Genomic DNA, 27,852 nt, shown 5'->3' on the forward strand with positions numbered 1-27,852 from the left:
ACGAGGTGCTGAGGGACATGGTTTAGTGTTTGATAGGAATGGTTGGACTGGACCCAGTGGGTCTCTTCCAACCTGGTTATTCTATGATTCTATGAAAAGGAGAGGAACTAGTGAAACCCCCGTCAAGCTGCTCAACCCAGTAAGCTAAAAAAGACCCTGCTGAGGCTTTTCCAGTTGTGTTACTTCGTAAAACACCATTCCTATGAAAGGCACTTAATTTCCCAGTCTGCTCATCCCTGTGCATGGATGCTGCCCTCCACCTCTGCACCACAGTGCAGGCAGCAGGGTGGCAGTCGGGGACACGCGGAGCTGGCCCTGTGCGAGCGTGCCAGCTAGTCCTGACTTTTGACACAGCCACAAAACAGCTTAATGCTCTAAGTCCTGTCTGAGCAGGAAGTTATTAAACTGGCATCGCAGGAGGACTTAAACAGTCATGGTGCAGACAGCAGGTCCCACACGAGCTGGCAATGGATAAGGATGCAAGGCTCTGGGATGCTGTTTGGGGGTCCTCTGCTCCTCGACTGCCCAGGACTAGAGGTGGAAATATTGTTTGCTGTGAGTCAGAGGTACCCATGTCAACACAGCTGACAGAGACACACAAACAGGAGGAATAACAGCTGATCCTAATCTCTGCCGCTGCGGTATCGCCTGACCCCTGTCAACACACAGGAGCTTGTGCGCGGGCAGGAGGAGGGGAAGAAAGTGGCAGCAGGAGAAGTCAGCGTGCTCTGCCGCAGCCCTGCTCAGCTCTCTGTCAATGGAAAAGCCCAGCAGAGACTGCCATCCCTGCATTGCATAGGGGCAGTTTGGGATGGAAGGAAAAAGAAAACGCTGCTGCAAAGAGCATTACCTCTTGCCCTAGCTGATTTTAGCCTTTGAGTCACTTCTCTCTATCCCCTCTGTGCTTTTCTCCCTGACTCTGTGTCCTCTGCCCCTCTCAATGAAAGGAAGGAAAGACTGGGAAGGGATTAAGTGCTTTCCCTGCATGAGACCCAATGGGTACCAGGTGACGCTGTCAGTGACCCCATCAATCCTCAGCTAATGGGTAGAGCTGACTCCTGCTCAGCCCCAAACTCCAGCTGGCAAACGCCATGCCACAGGGAGCTGTGGATGCTGAACACTTTACATGGCATCAGCAGGGAAAAGGGCAGCCCTCCTCCAAAGCGCCATAAGTAGAGGAACCCTCCCTGGACTCAGAGGCACCTAAGGAAGGACTGGACAAGGTGGGAGGACCTAAAACGCTTGGTCTCATTCCCTCAGCCCCATCCCTGCAGCCAGTTCAGCTATGACCCACTTCAGTTTGAAGTCCACCGCCGGCTTGTCCCCACCATCCCGACAGGAGGAAGGGTACGCAAAACCCTTTTTGGGGCCAGTATTTCCCTTAAGCCCACATCCCTCCTCCTCCCACTTCTCCATCAGCAGCAAAAGCCCCTCCAGCAGCACAGGGTGGGGATTAGGGCGAGACTAATGTGGGAGCCCCGCAGCCACCTCCCCCAGGCATCAGAAAAGCCAGCAGAAACGTTAAATCAAATGCAGACAAGTACAATTGCAAAACTGCAGGCACAAGCCTGAGAGAGCATTAAGCAGCATTATTATGGCTCAGTGTACTGCCGCTAGTGACATTACCGCAACTTAAAATGTTTGGGATCAGAACTGCAGAATCTATTCTTTTCTATGAGTTTTGCCTGGCCTGCATTTCCATTTTTCTGAAGAAAATACCTGTTTGGCTCAAACAACCCTCTGCACTTTGCTGCTCTGCTCTCCAGGGCTTTTCTTGCCTTCCTGCTCCCCATTATACGTCAAACACGGACGGATGCTTTGCCCTCACTGCAGCATCCTGAAGGAGCATCCATGCTGAGTCCAAACATTTTCTTTCACCCGTCCTCGCTGCCAGGTTGTCTTTATTCACTTCCTTTTTCTTTTTTTTAATTCTGTTTCCCTTTCTGAAGTTGAATGACACCGTCCTAATTTGAAGCCTGACTCCTCCTGAGACTATTGAGCTTAATTATATATTTCTCATCGTTGGTGAATGGCTCAGCTATAATTACGCCTGGAAGTGCATTACTTAGGACTAACCTGAGAACAGCATCCCCTCCAGAGTGCCAGGGCATTGGTGGCTCTGAGGAGCTGTTATTTAAGGTGCTGAACAATGGGGCCCCACGGACCTTGTGCTGGAGAGGAGCTGAGTCCTTGCCAATGCCACCCGTCTCTGGGACTCACATCCCTGGCACCGATGATGGCCCTTCCTCTCATAAATAGTCCTGCCACAAAACCTTAAACTGTGGTAGCAGAAGGAAATCCTGGAGAGAATTGAGATCTGTCCGTGCTACATTAAAACTACTATCATCTGTCATGGAGAGCTGGAGTTGGTCCTGAGCTCCTCCTAATGCTCCACATGCACCTATCCTCCAGATCCAGCAGCTGTGCCTAAAGCCAAGGGGTGAGCATGAGCCTTTTGACCCACATCTTTCGCCTGGATATTATATTTTAGTTGACCATGATGCACCAGTGCTTATGGACAATTTACCTCAGGTATCAACATTAGCACTAGTAACATGGGATCCGATGTCTCTAGTGCATCCTTCATCCTCCTAGGGCAGCAGCAGCAGCAAAGGTGACAGCTTTTGGCTGATATGAGAGGGGAATTAAGTGTCTTACAGCACAAAGAGGACTCCCTGTGCCTCAGTTTTAAACAGGCTGAAAAAGGCCTCCCTCCCTGGCTACCTCTGGAAACCGATACTTGATACCAATGGTAATTTTTACAATCTGATTCAGAGCCCTTCTCGCCCACTGACTGTACACAAACTATTTCAATGAGCGGGAGATGCAAGAGAAAAGATTTAATTGCATCAAAGAAAATTTAGGAGCATCATCTACTGAACCTAAAAACTATTCCTTAAATGAGCTTACTTTTCTGCATCACAGATAACACTGCACTTTGTTCAGACTGAAACAACTTGAAGAATCCAATTTACTTGTCTCCAGTACACTGTTTTTAGCCTACTTTCCTCAGGAAATGGGGCTTACTTCTGCGATTGTGCTGTTTATGTATCTATATGCCATCACTCCCACACTAATAACTTTTGAACGTGTTGGCCAATTCCAACCGAATCTGACAGAGCGGCAGAGTTTTCAAAAATACTGAATTCTTACAAATTCAATGAAATACGTGGGTGGGCACATATTTTTCCCCACCAAGGGAAAGGCTGCAAAGTGAACTCAGCCATATTATTAGACAGAAGAGAATAACACACACATACCCAGCCGTACACCAGCACTGTAATAAAACCCCCAGGTACAGGTAAGCTCTCAAGCTGAAGGAGCACAGCTCTCCTGGCTTGCATTTTGAGGTCCTCGGGCTTCTCCTGCGTGCAAAGAAACTGCAAACCCAAGACACCTTTGGGCAGTGCCTGCACGCACACCTAATCCCACCTGCCCTGAGTCTTCAGCAAAGCGTAAACCCTGCAGACCTTCCAAACGCTTCGGACCTTCATTGATAGGTTTTGTGGCCTCAGCATAAGCCATTAACACAGGCAGCAAAATCTCCCGGGGTGGATGTCATTGGCGGTTGTTAACCCCGTGTTAATGCCCAGCGTACGCCACATCGGAGCCTTTTTGTCCCCAGCCCGCGCAGCGAGAGATGGGCTGTGCAGAGATCAATAAAGGGCTTTTCAACACACCAGCAGCCCTCATGCACCGGAGGCAACGGTTGCACCATAAAAAGAGCAAAGCCCTGGGTTCCTGCTGATTACTTTCTTCCATGCGTGTCTAGTTAAGAACAGACTAGTTTAAGACCAAGTGCAAACAGTGGAGGGAGCCAGGTTGCAGGATGGAGATGTCAGGTCACTCACGGAGCATTTTTCTGTTGGGACCAGGTTCAGTCTCTGATGGAGTATCCTCTAAGCCATGCACTCCCACTCATTTATTTATTTGCATCCTCACTGATGATTAAAGGGATCCTCTGGGTGGTCCCCAAGTCCCTCAGCTTTTCTCCTCCTCCATGCACACGTGGTCATGGGTTGCATCCTCCCTCCCAGCACTGCTGCTGCTCTCCAGCAGAGCTCAGGACCACATTACCTAGGCCAGTATAGGAGAGAAAGGTATTCATGCCCTGGCATTGCTATCTGATTTGATTTTTTTCCTTCTCCTCTCTCATAGTTAGAGGAGGGATCATCACATGCCGGGGGTTCATTAAGCATTTCCAACCAGGGGGTCGTTTCTCTTCCAGCTCCCACTTTCATGGCTTTTCAGGACTCTTATTACTTGGGGATGGAGGATGCTCGGGTTCTCAGACCCAGCATCCCACGGCAGACTAGAGCTCCACATTTCCAGGATTCAGGCCTTTGTATCGAGGCATTCACATCCCCAGGTCACAGGGAAATATCTGATCTTTCCGCTGCTCTGCAGCCTGTTTCCTACCTGGCAATCTAGTGGGATTTATTTATTTTTTTTTCAAAGCTTTGACAACAATTTGGTACAACGTCAGCTTGAAAACATCATCAAGCCTAAATATGCTCCCAAAGCAGGCCTGGAAGTCTCATTCACATTGCAGATAAGTCACCAGCAGACATGCTGATAAACCTTTCAAGTGGGACTCTGCATACAAATGATCCAGACCCAACTCTAGTCCAGAACAGGTGGCTGAGGAGGTACCTGGGGTTTCCCCCTCTTCCCAGCCCTTTTTCCTTAGTTTGGCTGCTATGTATAGGGCTTGCTTAGAAACCAGAAAGGAATGACCACGCCATAATGAACTAGCCCCAAAAAGTGATGCGGTGGACCCTGAATTCGGCAGAGGAGCATTTCCTCCTCAGCTGAACTCGTCCGGGCACTCACTGCAAGTCAAAAGGCTCCAAGGTGTTTGAGTTCGCCCTGTTTTTAGGTGGGAGTTGGATACTATTTCAATCTAAACTAGATGTAAACCATTGTCCCACATGCTTCTGTTGGTTTTCAGCCGGATCAGGGCCCTGTTTTGAATCACTGAGCAGTTCCATGATGGCAACAGCCAGCCTCAGGAGTTGGGGCTTCTTGAAGCTTGTAGGGATTATTTGGGTACCCAGATCTACTGCTTTCTAGCAGAGCCTCAGGCAGGGCAAATGCTCCCCAAGCATCAGCTGCAGCCAGCAATTTAACTGTGTTTTCAGTCAAAACCTCTTTTGGGAACAGAAGTAGCTGGGAGTCCTCCCAGCACAGGCCAGCCCTGGGATAGTTCCTCTTGGCTATAAGTCAGACAGAGGACATGCACAAAGAGCAGGTCAGGAGCTCTTCTGCTAAGGGTACCATCACGCTTATTAAAGAGGCTAGGGAGAAACCAGGTAAATGATCCAGTACCTCCTAAGTGACAGCTATCAGACATTGAGACCCACACCACAACCCACAAGCGTAGTCCCACCACAGCGCAACCACCCCCTCCACAGGCTGCAAAGAACACACTGCTCTGGGTGACCCTGTACAGCCTTAATGGCTGGTTTGGGAAGGTTATGTGACCACAGCTCACTTGGAGTTAGCAAGGGGAAAATTCGACTTGGATCCACCCCATTTTGAACACCACCCATGAGGCTTGAGCAAACCCAGCACCTTGAAATTCCAAGATGCTGCCCACTCCCTCTTTGGGGTCCAGATTTCACTGACTGCTGCCTGTGTGGGCAGATGTTCACCACAACGCCTGCCTGCTTCCAGCATCTTCCCTAAAATGCCTGCCCCAAGCACCTACTACTTCAAAAAGTCTCATCCCTCTTCTTCTATCAAACCTCAGCCATCAGGGCAGGACTCCTAACAAGACACCAGGACAAGAGAGGGACCACCTTACCTGGATGCAGCGATCTCCGCTTTCTGCTTGGCGATGGTGGCTGCCCGCTCAGCAGCCTCAATGGCCCGATCCACCTTCTCACGGATCTTGCTGGCCCGCAGCGGGATGAGGTTCTTCCTCTTGCCACTGACCAGGACATTCTGCTTGTACTTGCCCTCCTCCTTGGTGCCATCGGGGAAGGTCATGCAGCCATAGCCATGACGCTTGTTGCTGGCCCATTCTCCCTCGTACTTGAGCCCGTCCGAGCGCTGGCTCACCCCGAAGCCTGACCGCTTGTCATTCTTCCACTCACCGACATAGATCTCAGTGGTGGTGGCGTCGATGTCGTCTTCGATGACGGAGAGCTCAGCTTCGCCTTCGCCCAGGCTGATGGTGGAGTTGATGTCGCTGGCGGTGGAGCTGACCGTGCTCATCCCAGCTTCGCTCCGGAAAGAGCTCTGCTTGCTCCGCTGGCTGGCCAAAGAACTCTTGGACTCGGACTTACGGAGCTTGAGCCCGCTCAGCAGCGACCGCCGGAAGATGCCCTTCTTCTTGCTTTTGAGGATCTCAGCATCGCTGTGGGCCATGAGGACGAAGCCTCCCCGGGAGACAGCGGGGCTGCCAGCCACCGCCGGAGAGGAGTCGGGGTGCAGCGCGGTGCCATTGGTGTGCTCGCTGCGCAGGGAGTTGATGGACGTCCTCAGGGGTGACCTGATAACCGCAGCCATGCCGTAGGGAACGCTCTGCCGGACGCCGTAACCCTGGCGCATCCCTCCGACCCACTGGCCCTGGTATGTCCCTGGGAAAAGGAGACAAAAGCAAAGCAGGGGTTCATGGCACAGCATCCTGTGGACCACTAACGGCATCCAACTCCTCTGCAAGCCCTTTGTTAGTGGGAGCAGCAATGTGCAGCTCTGGGTCCCAGTTCCATCTCCATGACAAGGATTGTAATGTCATGTCGCAGGAGGAAAAATGTAATATCTTGGTTGGACTGAAGGCATGTGCTCCAGCTGCAGCACAGAAGTGTTAGAAAACAGTCAAGGCACCACCATGCAGGGAGCGATGCTTCAAGGAACTGCCCCTTTGAGAAACCCTTAATTTGAAAGGGAAGAGAACAGGGGGATGAGGTAGAGGAATCGTTATCCAGGAGCAGACTCCGATCCCATCCATGCTGCCGGCAGTGATCAAAGCGGGTGGCATATTACAATGCATTTATTTATTTACATAGTGCCTTTCATCCAGTACATAGCGGAAGGGAGCAGCTCTTCTATAGAAGGCCTCATGGGGAGAGATCCATTTGGCTATTCTCCTCGGAAATGTGCCCCTGTTTGAACTCCTATATTTGCGTGGGCATTTACTGGAGTTGCTTAACGGGCCGTTAGCAGGATGAAATGCACACAGGACCTGGCCACAGCTCTGGGAATGGAGGCACGAGAAGCCCATCCAGCCCAGGACACACAACCAGAGCATAACGCTTGCTCTGCGCACCGAGATGCACGATGGTAATCTGCCCAGGGTTTATAATCCCTTCCCCTCCTGGAGCTCGGCGACTGGCATGCTTTCTTATTTTATCCCAGCCGGTTGAACTGCAGGGCTTGTTTTTTATTCTTAGGTCGGATTAATCTTTTCAGGACTAGCTCGAGATGCAGTGAATCACTGCCTGCCTAAGCCCTCACGGGGCGGCTCGATGAGCCTGAGGACACCTCCTCGCCTGGCACTGGTGTTACTGGGAGGCTGCAGCCGGTCCCAGCCTGGGGCTGCCCTTCTGCTTCCCATCCCCAGCCAGCAATGCGAAGAGCAGGACTTCAAGCTGGGACAGGCGCAGGCAGCACCTTGCAGAATCAGGGTGTCCCTTTGTGCCAGCCCCACTCCCGCACACCAAGAGAGTCTTAAAATAGGCTTGCTGTAACAGTGAACCCTGTGAGACTCAAACCAAAACAGCCCTGATGAAACAGCCCAGACGATTACTGCCAGCTCAGTCTGAGACAGGCTTTCCATCCCCTCTCTGCACAAGGTGCTCTTTGCCCTTTGCAATCAGGCTGCAATTCATAGACGCGAGCAACTTGTTTGGTCTACCTGAGCTGGCTCGTTCAGCTACAAGTATATGTTCTCTGAGACCTACCCAACTTGCTGCAGTGGTTTCCCTCTCAACATTTTCCAACAGCCCAGTGGAAAAGATTCCTAAAATGGGCTGTGCTGGCCATGCCCATCCCTGTCCCTGATAAACCCTGTTCTCACAGCAAGGAGTGATGCCAGCCCTACAGCTACGCTTGCTTCTGCTCCTACCCCCAGGACACCCTTAGGGGTTTTCACTGTCCAGTCCCTAGGGCTCAGTGACAATTCTGGAGCATCTCAAGCTGAGCACTGCTTCCTAAGAGCTGTAAAACCAGGATCTGAGCACATTTTGGGGTGCATCAGCATCACTGTCAGCACTTTGCACAAACCCCTGTGGCTCAGGCATCCTTCCTGGTCCTTCAATGCAATCAATACCCCAAGGTGCTACGTTACCTGGGTGACAGCTTTGTGCACCCCTTAAAAAAAATGCCAGCCCCAAGCTGGGAGATGCCAAAAAGGCTGCCTCGGAGAAGGGACATGGAAAGGCAGGGCCAGGTGGGTAGGATTTACTGTGGGTTTACAGGATTAGCACTGGGGAGGGAGGTAGAGCACTGGGATTACAGCAGGCACCAGCAGGGCAGAGCGAGGAGGTGGTGCCAGTGCCAGTGGAGAGAAGGGTGGGGGACAACCATTAAACAGCTTGGAGGAGATATCAGACATGTCCCATGGTTGGGCGTGAGCAGTGAGTCTGCAGCCCACTTTGGTATCCCCAAGAACAGGCAACAACCAATGCCGAGCACCCATGGCTCTTCCCACATCCAGTGGCACCCTGGAATGGTGCCTGTGGCAGGGGAGATGCTCCCAAAACATTTGTCCATCCCCTGCAGGCATGGCACCATCTCCCTTCCCTCTCTGGCTCCTCCCCAGAGCATCTCAGCAGGACAACCTATTGGGGGTGATGGGTGAGAGAGGTTTCCCCCAGCGCCCCAAGCACCCCTGCAAAGGCAGCCCCTTGCCATGGCTTGGCATCTCCTTGCACTGTGCTCAGCCTCTCTTTTTCCCTAGAGACAGATTCTATGTGTTTCAGGGAAAGATGCCAGAATGGACAAGGAGACAGGGAGAAAAAGTCCTGCATGAGATCCATGAGAGCCTGCCCTGCCCAAGTCCTGGGCTCCCTTGACTGAATCCCTCAACACAGTCTCCGACACCAGGCAGGTCCTTTGACCTCCCCATCTCCTAGCAGATTTGTAGCTGAAAAAGAGAAAATAGATTAAATTGAAGCACCATAAAATAAGCACGGCCCTTTGCTGAAAACTAGAGGCAGCGCAAAGAGCAGAACAAAGCATTCTCAGAGCAGGCGTGACAGCACGTCTCAGCTGGAGCAGAGGCGGCAAATTGGTCACAGCAGGTTGCAGCTGCAGCGAGTGCCTGTGCGTATCTCCAGCAAGCCAGAGGTGCCCGGCAAGCTGTCATCTTCACATGGCCTTAAAACCTACTCCTAGAAATGTATGGCTGCCAGGAGCAATCACCTCATTTCCTTGGCTAGGCTAACTTTTCTAAGCAGAGGATGCAAGGGCTTGAGGAGCCATCCCATGTGGCTGGCCCGTGCTGCTTCTCCTCTCCCAGCATCATAATGCAACTCCCAGTGGAAAGCAAAACTCAAACCCCAAGTCTGCTTTCATGGTCATCATTGCTCTCCTGATTGCTTCTCTCCTGGAGGCAGCAGCATGATTGCTTCTTGGGGTCGCCTAGGAGGGCACAGTCACCCCTCTGATAACCATCAAGACATCTGGCCACCTCCATGGCCACCAGTAGATCAAAGCGTTTCCTTCCAAGGAACTGATTTCATCTGCCTTCCCTCACTCAATCGGCACTCCTTCCTTCATCTGACTTCATTATGATTTAAACCCCTAAATATCCCAGGATTTGGCCAAGAGTACTGGAAGGTCTCAGAGCCATCTGATCTGCATTGCTAAGCACCGTCACCTCCTCCCCTCGCACTGCTCAGCTTAACCTCTGCCCCCTAACATTTGCAGATATATGCACAAAGCTTAATCTCACAAGGAGCCAGGAGACTCTTTCTCCCTGCAGAGGAAACAGGACTTTACAATTTTCCACTTTATGTGCCAGGATGGACTGGCTGTAGCTGTTTCAGAGCTAGGGAGCTGAAAAGGGAGCATGCAATGGGAAGCCCAAGCAGTGGGGACTGCAGGACAAGGCTGGGTGTAACAGGATGAGTGTGTTGGATGCGAAAGGTCCCCAGACGGACCTGCTGAGGTGCTAAACAGAGATCCTCACAGACTGCAGTGCAAAAGTAGAGAACTGAGCACCTCATAGGGTCAGGGAAGAAGAGTAGATGCCATCCTTAACTATCCACAAGAGGGAAACATGTCTCCATTGCGATGTGAGGCAGGGAGCAAGCCAACACTACTGCAATCCTGGCCCCAGTCTGATTGTGCTGCCCAAGCCAGGGTGCTATGGAAAACCAGTAAAGCCACCATGATGCAGGAGAATTGTTAGGGGGCTGGAAATGTGTGAACAGCTTACACCAGCCATGCAGGTCACTCATGGGTGCCTCCAAGATGCCACCAATATCCATCCCCCTCCTATGTGGCCCTTTTGCACTGGGCAAAGAGGACAAAGAGCAGCCAATAAAGAACGAACGAAAAAAGAAAATCCTCCTGAGTTAGGTAATTTGTGATTTACTAAGGTAATAGAACCAAAGCAGCAGCAATTTCTCCATTGGAACTCTTTCCTTACTATCAATATTTGCAAAATGCTTCTCGAAGCATTAATTGCATGAGATTAATGAAGTGATTGCATCAAGAAAAATGCAGCATCCATTACGTGGTCAGTGCAGGCAGCTGCAGGCAGCCGCGTTTTACAGCAAGGGTTAGAGTTGTGGACAAGAGTAGGTGCATGATAGGAGAGCACTGGAGACCTAGACCAAGAAATCTCAATCACCACCACTGTCCTCCTGAAAAAATGGCCTGATCCTGGCCTAAGAAGGGGAATTTTGCAGCAAAACCAGAGCCTGGGGGAATAAGCACATTCTGCTCTCACTTTTACCCTGGGGAAGATCTCTTGACTCCTGCTCCAGCAGGATTTGGCCAAGATAATGGTGATGCCAAGAAGGGTGGGGATATGGCCACACGCTTGCAGGCACGGAGAGGAGATAAGGGTAAGGAGAGGGCATAACCTGAGGTTAGAAAAATATAACTGAAGTCATCCTGAAAGATGGATCAGTGAGACTATTCCTCTTTCAGAAACAGCAGATGGAGTGTGAGAAAGGGAATGGCCTTTAAAATTCCTCCAGGAATTTCCATTGCCTTGAGGACTGTGCAGAGCCCCATCTTTGGCTGGAGCCTTGCAGGCTGAAAGCAGAAAGCAGGCAGCCACTGGCCTCCAAAGCATCATTCCTGATGCTCCAGCAGAAGATCGTATGTTTTGAGAAATGACAAGTACCAAAAAGTAATCTAATTTGTTGCTGTTATTCAGTGCTTTCTCAGCATTTGGCTGAGGAGGCTAAAATTCATCCTGGGAAGAGAGCAGAGAGTCTGCAGGGCTGCTCCTGATGTCCCCATAATGTCAAAATCCCCAAAATCAGGGTTAGCCCTGGTTTGCACCTTGCAAAAATAGGGAGGTAAGTGGGACCCCACACAAAGTTGGAGGCGAGATTGCTGGATGCAACCTCTGTACCTCTGTGCTCTCTGCTGGAAACCTGTTTCCAGATAATGCAGCAGCACTCCAGTGATTCAGACTAGTATTGGGAAGAATAATTAGCTCCTTTTTGCAAAGCACCCTGGGAGGGTCTGAGGCATTACAGACACCAGGAAGAACAATGGGTTTCCATTCATTTGCTTGGATTTGCCAAAGAGGTTCTAGGGATTTTCCTGGGGGGTGAGGAATGAGGACACCAGCCTCTGTCTCCCCTCATCTCCCTGGGGTATAACCACTGCAGTGGGGCTCACATGGGTGTTCACAGGCCCAGGACCACAGAAGGAGCAGCTTTCTCTTGCAAATGATGTCTTCACCATAACTGGGAAGATGCAACCAGCTCATGGCTTGCTCTTCCCACATGCAGCACACTGGGCTGAAGCTTTGGGCAAGAAGGAGAGTTGCTTCACTGATGCCATTTGCCTCCATAGTATGTGGCTTTTGCCCGTGAGTGATGGGGTGGGGAAGGAGACCTGAAACATCTAGGAAATGGCCATTCTGGCCCAGACAGAGGTGGTCTACAGCACCACACTGAGAAGGTGCAGGTGAGATAGGATGCAGGGTAGAAAACATGTGGCTTTGCCATTTGTTGCCCCAAGCTAAGGGGCTGCTTGGCATCAACAGTTCTCTCCCACTTACGGAGAGATGGTAGAGGCCAACAACGATGCCTGGGGGAGACCAGCTTTCAGACAGAGGTTCCCTCAGGGCACACCAGAGCGGCAGGCGGATTTTGAATGGTACAAGGGGAAGCTCTAAGAGGCAATGATGGGCTGGGGTTTCCCCTGGCCCAAGGTGGGATCATGCACCTGATCATCTTCACCACAGTGTTGGAAGGAGATAGAAGTCAGGATTTTTTGGGTTGGAATGGCTGCATTTCCCTGCCTCTGCCGTGTACCCGTACCCAAGGATCTGACATTTTTCAGGCTGCTGAGCCCTCTGGCTCTAGTCCAGGAACACCATTAAGTACAAGCTTTACGATGAAGGCTCCTCACAGGCTTTTCCCGAACAGAGACGGCTGGTTCCTTGTCCTGCAGGATGAAGCCCTTGGCAAGCACACGGAGTAAAGCACGCAAGGAGGTTTGCACAGACCTGCCCTGCCTTGCTCCGCTTCAGTTTCTCATATAGAGAAATTCAAGCAGTTACTTAGAATGTTGTAAAGCATTTTGAGGCCCATGGACACATATATATTATTATCACAACATGACCTCGGAAAAAGTCAAATGCTTAGAAAAATACTCCTTACCTATCACTAACATTGAGCTAAAAAAGCCATAAATAACCCACTGTCATGGGTCAATACAAGGTCTTTCCAGGTTAGCTAAAATAATCCGTGACATGGGCACACCTACCTAGGCTTTCACAGAACAGGGGAGCAGCAGGCTTCAGAGGGTAGGTTTCTCTGTAGCCTCTGTTCCACCCCTGAAGCACAGCCAGATCTGCCTGTTATGGTGATGGTGTTCAGCAACAGCAGTGATCCAAACCTCCCAGCTTGCTTTTGCCACTCAGTGAAATTTGGGAACAAGGTCTGAGTTGTCCGAAGGGCCTGTCCAATTTCCAAGCCAAGCCGAAGTAATTAGGCCTTGCAAATTGCTAGTTTATCTCATGAAGGATCCTTCCATGTATGCTCATCCCCCTCTCTTATCACCGAACTCTGTAGCATATTAATTAGAGATGTCTGATGGCAATAATTAGGCTGGTGTCTTGAATTACGACACAAGGAGCAAGTTTTACAGATCTCACTTTCCAGCTCTTCAGTATCAGAAAGGCCCAGGGAAGATTCATACAAAAATCATGTTTAGTATCGCAGAAACATCTATCCCAAAGAGAATCATAGAACCATAGAATCACCAGGTAGGAAAAGACCCACCGGATCATCAAGTCCAACCATTCCTATCAAACACTAAACCATGTCCCTCAGCGCCTCGTCCACCCGTCCCTTAAACCCCTCCAGGGAAGGTGAATCAACCCCCTCCCTGGCTAGCCTGTTCCAGTGCCCAATGACACTTACCGTGAAAAATTTTTTCCTACTGTTCAGCTGTTCAGCCTGAACCTCCTCTGGTGGAGCTTGAGGTCATTCCTTCTCGACCTGCCCCCTGTCACTTGGGAGAAGAGCCCAGCTCCCTCCTCTCCACAACCTCCTTTCAGGTAGTTGGAGAGAGCAATGAGGTCTCCCCTCAGCCTCCTCTTCTCCAGGCTAAACACCCCCAGCTCTCTCAGCCGTTCCTCAGAAGGCCTGTTCTCCAGCCCCCTCAGCAGCTTCGTTGCTCTTCTCTGGACTCGCTCCAGAGCCTCAACATCCTTCTTGTGGTGAGGGGCCCAGAACTGAACACAAGATTCGAGGAGCGGTCTCACCAGTGCTGAGTCCAGGGGGAGAAGAACCTCCCTGGACCTGCTGGTCACACCATTTCTGATCCAAGCCAAGATGCCATTGGCCTTCTTGGCCACCTGGGCCACTGCTGGCTCATGTTCAGGCAGCTGTCAACCAACACCCCCAGGTCTTTCTCCTCCAGAAGATGTATGAGAGAAAAGAGAGGACAGGAGAACGCTAATTCAGCCTCAGTCCTGATGACTGCAAAGCTGGGGACATCCTAGTTGGCCATGCTGGCTCATGTCCAGCGGTCAGGGGACTTTGCTGGTAAAAATGTGCCCCCAAACGTGCTGCCTGCATGTATGGCTCCTCCTGAGCCTGCACACGGGTGCATGTTTCCTGCCATCCCAAGAGCCGTCCTTTCTGCACTATCACTCCTGGCAGCAGGACAAGGCGCTGCGCTGAGTGACTTGCATTCCCTACCCTGACCCCGGCTGCCAGTCAGAGAGCAGCAATTGTCCCCCTAAACCCCACCCTGACATGCCGTGGAGTTGCCACCTGCATTGCCCAACATGAAAGGTGGGAATCAGTGATAGCGCGTGCATGAAATGCTCCACAGGCACAGCATCCATGGCAAATTATCTCCCCCCCAGTCCTGCCAAGGCTTTCTATGCCTCTGACCATCACTAAGCCAGGCTAAAAACACAGCGAGATGCTTCTGCTGTGGCTGCTAATTTGCCAAAAATATGCTCTGGTAACTGCTTACACGGGGGAAGAAATAAAGTATGGATTTTTGAGTATGCAAATATGATCTGCAGGCATGAACACGTGATGGGTGTTAGTCATATCGCTTAATGCAAGGCTGGATACAAACATACACAATGGACACAGTGAGGTCTAGGCACCCATGGAGGAGAGAAGGAGAAGAGGAAGAGGAGAAGAGGAAGACTAGAGAAGAGCTGTCACAGGCTGCTTTGCTACTGCCTGGGTGCTGGGTAGCATTAAGTCTGGTGATGGGGCTCAACAAATAATAAATAATTACAAGTCTGCAGCTCACATCAGCATGGTTAGCTTGCAGTTTTAAAAGCTAAATGGCTGGGACCGTCCATGTAAGGAAACAAACCAGTGGAGTTGTTGGTTTTGGATGTTGTACCGTAGCAGATCACTTTGCAACCAGGTAGAGATGGGTAGCAGGGCTGGCCCTGGCAGAGCCAGCAGCTCGCTGGGCAGCTCTGCAGGAGCAAGAGCCGGGGGCTGGAGAGAGGAGACAGATTTATACAGCCTCACACCACAGCCAGGGAATCTGCCTCCTCCTCTGTAGATGCAAATAACATCGTAAAGTAACTCTGGCTGAAATACCACAGTATAGGGATTGTTCAGCCATCCTACATCAGCAGAATCGTCTCAAAGGCAGGCTCGTGGGTAGTGAGGATGCATTATCTGGGAGATATGAGCCCTACCCACAACATGAGAAGTCCTTTGTATTCTCATAGCCATGATGCCTGCCCCAAAGATACTCTGCGATCAGGGCATCAGCAGAATGAAGCTACTTCCCTCACTGGCAAACATTGATGTGCATCATGGTATTGCAGAGACTGCTCATATTTGCACTTAGAGATGGGAAACTGAGGCACAGAGTGGGATGGAGGAAGAACTCCAACAAAACAAGGTGTGCTCCTCACTCTTCTGTGGGCACAAAGTGGTTTTGCACAGCCTACAGCAAAACAATAGCGGGGCTGGGAATGGGGCAAAGCCCCAAATCTGATGCCCTACCTCTGAAGATAATCCCAGCTGCAGGTGTTAAGCCATTTTCCACAGGGAATGGCCACTGAGGAATATGTGCCCTTACACTGTTAAGGAGAAGCAACTCCAGAAAAATCACATATGGAAATTCAGCTCAGGTAACACCTGAGAGAGGAGCATCCCCACCCCCAGAAAAACATTTGTTTGGGTTCACCCAGCAATGGCTTCTGAGGCATTTCAGCTCTTTGCTTTGAGGGGAGGAAACTCAATTTGCTCTCCACCATGTGCAGGAAAACACAAATCTCTCCTGAGCATCCCTCTCCCTCTTCCCTCTCGTTTTTTCTGTATCTCCTGCTTCCTCTTGCCTGTTTGCATTCATCAGTAATTGCGGTTTCCAGCCAGCATTTGGAGAAATGTTTCAAACCATTATAATGACAATCAAATCTCAGCATTGCTAATTCTGATGGGACTCATAATACGTCTCAGGCCGGTCATGGTTTTTCTTAAAGTGCCAGGTCCTGGAGTAAGGGGAAATATAGCTTTTCAAAAGGAAAGAACCAAATAAAGACATTTCTAGTCTTCCTGGGAATGGGAAGCACTGAGTGCGTTGGAGCCTGGGAAAGTCAAGGGAGCATCATCCTCTGGTGAAACGGGGCCCATAGTTTTTCCCAGGGCAGCTGAATCCCTGAGGATTCAGCCATTGTCTGGGTCCAAAACCAGGACGAGACTTTAGCATGAGGGATGGGAAACACATTAACGTATCACTCAGCACCTTTATTACGGCTAATGTGCTCCTCTCACAAAGCAGAGTGAAATCAGGCTAATGCTTAGTCTGTTAATCCTCCAGCGCTCTAATCCTCATCGCAAACTCTGTGATCTCACCCCATTTCTCAGCAGAGCTCATGGGAGTAAGAGCTAATTCTCCAGCACTCACAAACGGCACCGTGTGCTGGTGCCGGGTGTTTTTGAGGAGCTGCATCCTTTGTGAGGTGTGGGAGATGCTCAGCTGCATGGAATGAGGTTGAGCTCCCCAGGGACTGGGGCAATGAGGCTGCACCAAGAGTGGGGGCAACATAGGACGGGATGAGGAGAGAGCAGGGTTTATTTATTTCCTGTGAAATTTATGATCAAACCCTTATTCGGTCCAGGGAGACACCTTGAAGACCTAAAGTGACGCCTTGAGCAGAAAACCATATCTTAGTAGTGATTTTCTTGGTGCAAATATCTGCAAACTTAGGGACCTTGCTCTGGCTGTTCACTCATTCATGGAAATTCATGATGCTCTGCTGTATGTTAAGAGTAAGTGGAACCTCTTCAGGGAATAATTTTCAGAGCAAAGTGGCTGATCTAAGGGGATGCTCATGAATCACTTGCAATTTCTAAGGACTTCTGATTCAGAGGCCAGAATCTGTCTTTGAAAAGCCAGTATCAAACCCCAAGATATAAACACTTTTTGTTCAAGTGGGGTTTTTTTCCAAAGCTCCTCCTTTTTGTAACAAACAAATACTTTTATTGTAAGTTAAACAGCTTATTGCAGGGGCAAACTAGCATCAAGACTCTCATGTAACTATAGCAAACTCCTGCAAAAGAGCACTTTCTTGGTCAGATCTCAGTCAATGACAAAGCCAGACCCCAAACAGGCAAAAACTGCAAAATCACACAAGACAGATAATAAACCGCAGCATTTTCCCGCAGAAGACCACCACCAACCCTATCCTGCCCAGCTTCTGTATCTTCAAGTCATGCCTACATTAATACAGATTGTTCATCTACATCAGTGTTACCTGACTCCAACAATTCAAAATTAATCAGGTTCATTTTAAAATCAAGGCATTTTTAAACAGAAGGCATTTTTAGCTCGTCTGCTGGTTTCCAAGCCTGTAAGAACGACTTTTCTGCAATAGTCTGGGTGGAAACCTTGCTTCAAAAATGAAGCTAAAAATCTTGCAAAATCACATGATTCCACAAGCTGGAGCTTCAAGGAAAAAAAAAAAGTTTAGCTACAGGAACAGATGGCACCCAACCACAAGGACCCCCATGGGATATCAGATCACATGCAAATATCCAGAGATTTGCATTAAAAGAAACCCACCCCAGCATCTCCAGTGAAAAGGTATGAAAACTGTGCTTTGGGACATGTCACCCTCTCTTATGGGTCAGGGAGAGGCATGTGAGGGGGTCAGATAGCCCCAAGGTTGGGGTCCTACACCATCCCCTGGACCATCATGCACTGGATCAGCTACTTGAGAAGCTGGAGCTAGGATCTAAGCCTGTCTGGCAATTTATATCTCATGTTCTTTTCCCTGGGGTCAAAATCCTTCTTCCTCTGTCCAGATCTGTACCTGAAACTAAGCAGCATGTTCCAAAGAGATAAGTAATTACCATGAGTTCATATCATTCATTTTTAATGATACTAGTCAGAATCTTCATTTAGTATTTTGATTCATTTTTCTATGTTCGGCGGGTCCTGATGTTTCAGTTCTTGCTCTCTGATAACCATTGCTGCACTGCAAGCACCTTCTGTACCAAATCTAGATAGGGAGATGCTATTGACAAAGTTCATAGCGGTTTTTTTTTTAATTAGCAGGCTCTTAGAGGGGTTATTAGGACCAGCTAGATCTATGCCTGGATTCTGCAGGAACTGGGAGGATCGGGGATCAGGGCGCATTTGTATTTGCTTGTTTCCGCCCACTATTTAAAACGCATCAACAATTCATTCCTGGCAGCAAAATAAGACAGGAGCTGATACTTTTAAGGTAATGCTGACATCCGTGCAATGTATGAACATCACATGGCAATTCGCCCTTGCTAGTTGGTTCCCTGCAGCTGTAGAGGAACCCATAAAAAAAAACCAAACGGTACGGAGAGAGGCACAGGCCAGTGGCACCAGCCAGTGGGGGTTCATCTGAACCATTTCTCAGCTCAGGCAAGGGGGCTGCATCCCCTTCCCAGACAGGCAGGTCCACTAAGGCCTCCTCAGTCCGTCCACCCTGGACTGACTCTTCACGCAGGTAAGGGACCTGCTTTTACAAAATATTTCATGTTTTTCACATCCTCAACCATTTCAAAGCCATTTGGTTGGTAGCTCCTGGTGCACCAGCCAAGAGAGTGGCTGGGGGTGTCACCAGCGCCACTGCAGAGGTGGGGAAAGTGGGGCAAGGAGCAGCCACGGCTCCGGGCAGGACAGGCTGCGAGAGACCCCACACCAGCAGCTCCCACCACACCGCTTCCCTCTCCCCGTTGCTTGCAAGGCACAAAAATTTCCCAGCCCAGGCCAAGAAAACTCACTTTGCCTACTCACACAGAGCTAACAATGAAAACACTAATTATATTTCACTCACCTATCAAAGGGATGATTCATTTAGGTGAGTGGGCACGGAGGATTACACAAGATGAACACAGCGATGCGACTGCCTGCCCGCTTTGGGGTAGCCCTGCCAAGGAACAAGGCACCGTGGTGCATGTGGGCACCCGGGATGGGGTAAGGGGGTGGTAGGAGGGAGCCGGCACTGTGGACACCTCCAGTCCAGGAAACCACTGCAAGTCATTCCCCAAGAGCTGACCGGGCAGTGGGGACCAGGGAGAGGGGCTGGTCCCCTCGCCGTGCCCCTGTCTGGTCTCAGATCTCAGATGTTCAGCTGGTGAGAGGTGAAGGGAGGAGAAAAACAGCTTTGGCAGAGATGGAAAGGGCAAAACCAGACTTGGGGCTGCCTTCATTCGCCCCTTCTTAGCCACCTCCACAACCACGGTTTCAGCAGCAAAAAAACAAACCAAACGCACAGCCCGAGGGTTTCCATGGCAGGCCTGCAGTTACATCTCAAACTGTCCCCAGGGTAAAACCACCGAGTATTTCCAAAGCATCTGTGGAGTTACAGAAAGACAGGAACCACCTGAGATGTCGCCTGAACTCAACTTGCTCAGGAGAAGGTCTCTGACGGGAGGAGGTCTCCAAACCCCCACTCCAGAGAGGTTCCGCCAGCTCCAGCAAGGGCGATGGTGGCAGCTTCAGCTCACGTTGGTGCTGATCCAGGTGAATGCAGCCCTTTCCACCTGAAGCAAGGGAGCAATCCTGCTCCCGCTCTGGAGCCAGGCTGAATCAGGCCCAGCAAATGAGGGGTGCAACTCCAACATCTGATTGAAGCAATCCTCAGAAGCCTGGTTTATGTAATATCAGGGTGCTTCTGGATGGGGGCAGGAGGTGGCCACGATTTTTGGTAGAAAGATAAGAACATATTAGCAGTATCGTGGTTTTAGGGGGTGTCCGAGTGAGGGTATCTGTGCAGGGGAAAGACAGCATGGTGCACACGGATGCTGCAGGTGCAGGAACACGGGTCAGGCATGCAGCGGTGCCGGGGAGATATGGCAAAGCATGGCCTAGGGGAATGGCGAGGCTGTATTTGTTTATTTGTGCCCCGTGCACTAGGTTTGCATCGATGGACGTGCAACCACGCAGTTTGGGGAACACAGTTGGCTTTCATCCGGCGTGCGCATGGGCCAGAGAGTGCTGGCGCCGGGCTGGGGGCAGACCACGTGCGTGTGGGTATGTGAGCAGAGGGGCGAAGCGGCGTCTTGGCGTGGGGAGGAGAGGCGTGTGTGCATGGCGATGAGTGTGTCTGCGTGGGAGGTGTGAGAGCTGCAAGCTGCATGAGGGGGAAGTGTGCATGTGTGTGCGTGTGGCAGGCGTGAGCACCCGGCGTGGGGGGAAAGGTACCCGGGGCGGCAAGCAGAGTCAGGACGGCAGAGGGATGGCCACACGGCTCGGGTCACTGCCAACCATACCCTTCGTCCAAACCCAACGCATCAACACGTGCGCATCAGTCACGTGAAATATCACTCCCCGAGATAGAGCTGGCAATGGCTGATTTGCCCTTAACCCACTGTTGTGCAAGGAAATGGTAAAATTGGAGTGAAACTCATGAATTCTGGGGCACCTCGCTTCCTGTGCCTCGCTGCGCATTTAGGGACCCATCCCCTAGCCCTGGTTGATGTGCTAAAAAAAAATGTGCAAGGGATGAATATTTATCTGTGGGTGGCAAGTGACAGATGCTGGGGCGAGGATTCTAGGATACTTGAGTTGATGAAGGTAATAACTTGAATAGATTAATGAGAAACATCCTTCCCAACAGTTGCCTCCCCTGTGCCATAGCTACGCAGCTACCCTTCCAGCAGAGCTCCTTCACACATCAGCTTCTTGTCTCCAAACACACAAAGTTCATTAAGGTTCACCGTCCAAAAGGCTGGAGATCCCCAAATTTGGTGTTTTCCACACAGAATTGAGACGGGCAACTGAGAAAGGGCCATGGCCTCTGGGTACTTGCAACCAAGTTGATCAAAGTGCAATTTCAGATGGGTTCAGCCACTTTGTGGCGACTACCCAGCCGAAATGGGGGCAAAGCTGGTGTGGAGGAGCTCAGCTGGGGCGTGCGTGGCCCATCTCTGCTCCCAGCAGCAGGGTGGGATTGGCCAAAGGCATCGTAGCTCTGCATTTTCCCAGCACAACCATCCCCTTCTCCTGGGACAGTTCGTAGAGTCCCTCGGGGGAGCATTGTGCTACAGACCCTGCCCTTGTACCTTCCCTCATCCCTTCCCTCCTCCTTTACATGACAAACATGCAACATAACCTTTCGGTCCCCAAACACTGAGAAGCCAGGCTGGCCTCACAAGATGGAAGAAGAAGCTCTTTGCTTCTGGTAGGTTCTCAGAAGCTGGGAAGCTGCTGGGAAGCCAGCCCGGTTTGGAGATGCTCCCCGGGTTTCCCAAAGAGCTGCAGCTGATGGGAGGCGTGCTGGGGTGGGGGCACAAGCGTGCCCGGGGACTGGGCCAGCCCTGCAACACCCAGTCCTCAGAGACCTGTAGTTTGTTGAGACTTCTGTCTGCCTGCCGCAAACAGCCCTGGCAGGGGCTGGGGACCAGGAGGGGAGCAGGGAGATGGCACTCACACTGGGAGCATGCAGAACCCCCTCCACATCCCCTCCTGACCACTTCGAATGAGGGAGACTGCAATTATTCTCTGGCCAAGCTTTATTCTCAACTGAAGGACTGCTGGGATTTATCGATGGCTTGCAAACACACAGCTCAGACCCCAGCTTTATTCCAGGCAGCTGAAACAAAAGGTTGCAGCTATATTTTCCATGAGGAGAAAGCCACCAGCACCCTAAAGATCAAGAGATTGTTCTGCTTCTCCCTTTGAGACCATAAAAGAGCAGCTGCAGGTAATGTTTAATCTTGCCTTGCTGTAAAATCACAAAGCAGCAAACTGGGTTTTCTGGAGAAAGGTCTTGCAGCACCTTTCAGGAAGGCTGCGATGGAGCTCATTAATACTGCTATTTCCTTAAAACAGCAGTCCAGGAAAATGATAATATCTTAAACAAATAATAAATATCCTGTTTTAGATGGACATGTTCAGCAGCAAAACAACGGGGCAGCACTGCCGAACGCCCCCGGCTGCCGGCAGGTAGGCCTGCCTCGTATTATGGTGGCAATTGAGATGGAAGTAGCCACAAAACATGAGAGAGGATGATACAGCCACTTACAGCAGAGCACCAGCTGTTTCTCCTAGTTCAGCCTTAAAGCTTGTTAGTCCAGCATTTTTTTTTGATCATTCCAATTGGGTTTTCTTGTTTTTTACTTAATCCTGGTTTCCCCTCCACATCTCGTTAAGCCATGCTGACGGCAGAGAATAGCTTTGGTGATCCCTCTGAGCCCCTACGCTAAGCATTAAGCCGTAAACGAGGAATGTAAGACTCTTGTCTGAATTAAAGTCTTCTGCCTTGCATTATTAAGTGCGGAGCTGCGTTTGGAGGGGCTGCAGGATGTGCAAAAACCCCAGCTTCTTGCTGAAAGCATTTGCAGCACCGGAGCTGCAGAGCTGCACCCATGTGCCCCAGCCCCACCCCCCCAATTGCCTTCCCTCTTGCCCCGAGTTGCTGCCATGCAAATCCTACAGGTTCCAGTGGTGCAGTCAGAATTGCAAATCCCACGTGCCACTTGGGCCGCCTTTCGATGCCTTGGCCCTCTCCGTCCTCCCACCCACGCCGGGGGAGAGCCAGGCATCCCCTCACCAGTGCCGCCAGCTCAGCTCCCCAAAACGCCTGGAGTGGGGAGGACCCTGCCCCCACAGACCCACTGAACACCTGTGGCAAAGAGATGGGCTGGTTCCTTATCTCCTGCAGGGTATGAGCATCCCCTGCTCCAAGCTAGCAGGTTGCAAATTCACAGACTCCAGCCCAAAAGCAACGTCCCCGTTCCGAGGATTCTACCCCCATACCACCGCCCACCCCAGCCAGGAAGGTATCGATGCAGCACCTACCTCCATCCGAGTAGGTCTCTGTCCCGTAGCCATCCTGTAATCCATTGCTCCAGGTGCCTTCGTACTTGGCCCCATTTCCAGTGCATTCTCGGACCCCGTACCGTCCCTTAAATCCATGGGTCCACTCTCCTTTGTACACCCACTTCCCCTTGCTCTCCATGCCAATGCCATGGCGCTTGCCCTGCGCCCAGGTGCCCTGGTAAGTGTTGCCGCTGGGCCAAGTGTAGACCCCCAGCACCTCAAAGCCGTGACTCCAGGAGCCCGAATATTCACCTTGACCCTTTGGGCCGGTACAGATTCCGTGGCCATGAGCCTTTCCGTCCTCCCAGCCTCCACAGTACGACCCTCCATCGTCAAAATTAAACCTTCCCCCACTGGACATGCATGTAATTCGGTTTGCAAATCCCTCAAAAGGTGAAAAAAAAAAAAAAAAAGGCAGAAAATAAAATGTGAACGATGACTTGGGGAAAAAATAATAATAATTTAAAAAAAAATTAAATCAAACTCAATCAAAATCATGCACCAGATCCAGGGAGCTGCTTAAGCCAGTTCCTTGTGATTATTCATTCTCTGGGAGTATGTTCGGGATCAGTTCTCTCTTCCCCTGCTGTGGAAACAGGATCATTAAAAAAAAAAAAAAAAAAAGCAGCAAGAACAGCAGCAGCTATTGGGTTTTGGTGCAAACGACTCCACCTAAAAACCATCCAAGGCAGGGAACGGGGGTGGGGGGAAAAAAAAAAAAGCAGAAAGAGGCCAAATGCCAGGAGCTGGGATGCAGGAGCGGGATGAGGGATGAGAGATGCAGGATGCGGGATGCGGGAGAGGGATGCGGGATGCAGGATGCGCGGTGCGGGGTGCGGGAGGGGGCTGCGGGCGCTGCCCGCGGGCTGCGGAGCGGCGTGTGCGCTCGGAGGGGCGCTCAGCGGCGCGGAGGCCGCCCCCCCCGCCCGCCGGGGCCGCGGCGCAGGGCCGGGGGGAGCGGCGGGCGCGGCGGCATGGCGGGGCGGGCAGCAGCAGCAGCAATGCGGCGCCTCCGCCGCCCCCCGCCAGCAAAAACCTTCGCCTCCCCCTTCTCCTGGGCTCCCCACCCCTCCCTACACACACACACCACCACCCCCCTCCTCTCTCCGCAAACCTCACCGCCCGCGGTACCCGCTCGCCTCGCCCGGCGGAGCCCGCATCCTCGGCCGGAGGGATGCGCGGAGGTCGAGGGGTGCCGAGGGGCCTCCGCTCGCCTTCCCCCCCGCTTCCCTTCCCTTCCCGGCTCCCCGCGGGGATAAATCCTGCTTATTAACGAGCGGGGATCCTGAGCTTTCCGCTCAGCCTCGGCTCCCGGCTCCCCGACTCGGGGTGGATTTAAAGCGACAGCGACTGCGTCGCCTTCGCCCCGGCCGGCCCGCAGCCCCCGCGCTCCCCCGCGCTCCCGGGGGGTTATTTATCCCCTCATCCCTCCATCGCCCCGCTCCCAACGCTCCTCCAGCCCTTCTTCCAGCGGGGGTCCCCGTTTGCAGGTGGGGGGTGGGGTGGGTGGGGGGCACATGATGGGGAGAAGGGCCAAACGCCTCGCTCGGTGCTGCCAACGTCAAGTCTCCGGGCAGACTTCGCTCCGTGCCGGGTCCAGCAGGCTGCAACTGCAATACAAATTATTTATTCATGAAAAGGCCGCGCTGCTGCTCGCTCGGGGTTTATGGCAGCGGATGAGGCTGTATCCCCTCCCGGCTGGGCTGCTGCGAAACCTCCTTTCAGCACAGAGCATCTTCCTCAGGATCCTTCCCACCCATCGGGAAGGCGCAGGCCAGCAGGAGGCCCTCGCTGGTCTTGTCCGCAGATATGTTTTTTTTATTCCCTGGGGTTGCCAAAGATGTGAAATCCTCCCCCTGGCAGTGGCAACAACTCGCTTCGTGCCTCTGGAGCGCGCAGGGTCCTGCGACGCATCCCCTTGTTTCTAAGCAAGCCAAGCATCTGCGACATCGGAGTGTCTGTGTGCATGCATAGAATCGTAGAATCATAGAATCATACAATTATAGAATCATGGACTCATAGAATCATAGAATCACCAGGTTGGAAAAGACCCACTGGATCATCAAGTCCAACCATTCCCATCAATCACTAAACCATGTCCCTCAGCACCTCATCCACCCGTCCCTTAAATACCTCCAGGGAAGGTGACTCAACCCCTTCCCTGGGCAGCTGTTCCAGTGCCCAATGACCCTTTCTGTGAAAAACTTTTCCCTAATGTTCAACCTGAACCTCCCCTGGCAGAGCTTGAGGCCATTCCCTCTCATCCTGTCCCCTGTCACTTGGCCGAAGAGCCCAGCTCTTTCAGGTAGTTGTAGAGAGCAATGAGGTCTCCCCTCAGCCTCCTCTTCTCCAGGCTAAACAGCCCCAGCTCTCTCAGCCGCTCCTCATAAGGCCTGTTCTCCAGCCCCCTCACCAGCTTTGTTGCTCTTCTCTGGACTCGCTCCAGAGCCTCAACATCCTTCTTGTGGTGAGGGGCCCAGAACTGAACACAGGATTCGAGGAGCGGTCTCACCAGTGCCGAGTCCAGAGGGAGAATAACCTCCCTGGACCTGCTGGCCATGCCGTTTCTGATCCAAGCCAAGATGCCATTGGCCTTCTTGGCCACCTGGGCCACTGCTGGCTCATGTTCACACTTGAGAATACACAGATATTAAAGGGGGAGTTCTGGTTAAGAAAAATTAAAAGGATGCTCACGAGTGCCTGTGAAGCAAAAAGCTGGGCAATGTATGAACACAAGGTTCCTCTGGAAAACCTCCAGTAAGGCTGCCAGGCGCACCGGCTCGCATTCGCATCCTGTCATTGCCACTGGCATTGCTGGAACACTAGGTTTGATCCAAGACTATCAGCTTGGATTTGAGACCCGTCTCGGCCAGGAATCTAAGGAAAAAAAAAAAAGCCATAGAAACCTGGTGATGGAAACCCATGGGATTTAGGCCATTAGAAGGGATGGTTAACACTCAGTACCTGCCTTGGCTGCCCACCCAGCAGGAAGTTTCAGGCTGCATCTTCCCACTCAGATGCATTTTCTTGTCCATCCTTGGAAACACAGAACCACCCTTGTCTGGAAGAAAACCTTCCCCTCTCTCAGAGCTGGAGGGAAGAGATGCAACCAGAGTGGGTGGAAATTTTCCCACTGAAGCATTTTTTTTTGGTAGAAAATGTCTTTTCAGACTACACCTAGTCCTTTGTGAATGCAAGAACTGTACTCATTATACAATGGGGGGTGTTGGTTTTTTTCCTAATAAACCCACGCTTCAGGTACTACATTTTTTGGTAACTGTAATTTTTTTTTTTTCATGGAGAGAGACTTTGGGTGGAAACCCTCAAACTTTCCAAGGAAAACACTACAACTGAAGTTGCTTAAATGCACAGAAAAATTTTGGCAGAGAAATTCCAGCCCCCTTCTGTTTTTTCTCAGTAGTTTTACATGGCTATAGTAGATTTATGTGTTAATTGGCACGTTAATTAATGGCCAGCAATTCCTTCTGTGGAGTTCAATGGGGTATAGAGACCAGAGGGTAATGCCTGTGCAGCACCAAGGTGGGATTTGCCCCTGACCGACGTGGGATGTTGCTCCTAATAAAAAAGGCATTTAAAATAACAGCATGTTTAATGGTACCTGGTGAAAAAGAAGTCACTAACAGCAATCTGCTGAGGAAGCAACAAGGAGAATGAGATTTACGAGTGATAAGCACTAGAGCAGGGCTGTCAGGATGGTGTGGGGGGTTAAAGTGAGTATTATTTGGGGAACAGCACCTGGGCGGCTTCTGCATTAAAAGTGCAGCAATGAGTTATATCTTCTGTTCATGACCTGCTTTAGGTTTTTTTGGGGGTGTGCCTGTAGCCTGCCTTGCTGCCCTGTGGCTGGAATGGATGGTTGAGTCAGAAAGAGGCATCTTGCTTATTAAAGGCTTTAAGGTGGGATACAGGAGGCTCCAAAAATTGCCCAAGCCCACACTGGCAGCCAAGTAAAGATGACTGAGGGAATACCAGATGAAAGGGCTGGATGGACGATTACAGATGCCAGGGTGACCGTGGCATGGTGGCCAACTATGACGCAGCCACACTGCTCTCCCCGAGCCTATCCCCAAATAAATCTGATTTTCCCAAACTTTATCCAAAGGTCAGGGTCTAGTTTAAAGTAAAAACTCATGCCCTGATCACCTGCAGCCCTTACTGCCTTGGGGAATCCTTTCAAGACCAGTTCATATTTCCTTAGTGCTGCTGATGCGCAGGACGCTGAAGGAGAGGAAATTCCAGATTAGATTTCACACTCAAATACCGGCGGGATTTTCCCTCTGGAAGATGCTCTTGCTGCTGGTTGTGTGCCAGGCTGACCTTTGCAGATGCTGCCATGCTGGGGCTGGAGCCAGGATGCCCTTAAACTGCAGTGGGGTTTCCGCACAGTTCGTTTGACTAACTCGAGACTCTTCCTCACAGGGTACGGACAGTGTTAGATGGGGCTGTCAAGCTTTTCTTTTAGTAACCTGGTGCAAGTGGGAATGAAGGGAGTGAGAAAATGGTTGGGATAAAAGAAAAACATTGAAAAGTAAAAATAAAATAAAATAAAATCGGTTTATGATAAGTAACTGAGCATGGATGGGGGAAGGCAAAATAGCATTGGGAAGCAGAAATGATGCAAAATATAAAGAGTAAAATTAACACCTGCCTATTCCTGGGGTGCCTCGCAGACAAAAACACTGGTGGAAAGGTGCAGATCTCTGGTGGATCCCATCCTGCCCTTATGTGTATAAACTATCCTGGCCCCGCAGAGAGCAGGACACAACCCAAGGCTCAGTGAGAGATGGGGATGCAGGCAGGCAATGGGTTTTGATATACAATGTTGTTCAGAAAGGCAAGTGCATTGGGGAGACCCAGCCTTTGCAGAAAACCTGCTGGGAAGTTTGGCTATGC

General features: G+C 51.1%; 1 protein-coding gene across 1 annotated transcript in view; it reads right to left on the minus strand.

The window, feature by feature from the left end:
* The window catches only part of JPH3 (junctophilin 3), a 56,702-nt gene extending 33,146 nt beyond the window's left edge, over positions 1 to 23,556 (minus strand). Inside the window, exons 1-2 of the mRNA XM_069868671.1 lie at positions 22,918 to 23,556; positions 5,807 to 6,584 (exon numbers count right to left, since the gene is read on the minus strand). Of these exons, the coding sequence (XP_069724772.1) occupies positions 5,807 to 6,584; positions 22,918 to 23,299 (1,160 nt within the window). The 5' untranslated portion in view covers positions 23,300 to 23,556. The remainder of the gene's footprint in view (positions 1 to 5,806; positions 6,585 to 22,917) is intronic.
* Positions 23,557 to 27,852: the final 4,296 nt, after the last annotated feature.

This window comes from Phaenicophaeus curvirostris, chromosome 14 (assembly GCF_032191515.1).
Source record: "Phaenicophaeus curvirostris isolate KB17595 chromosome 14, BPBGC_Pcur_1.0, whole genome shotgun sequence".
NCBI lineage: Eukaryota > Metazoa > Chordata > Aves > Cuculiformes > Cuculidae > Phaenicophaeus > Phaenicophaeus curvirostris.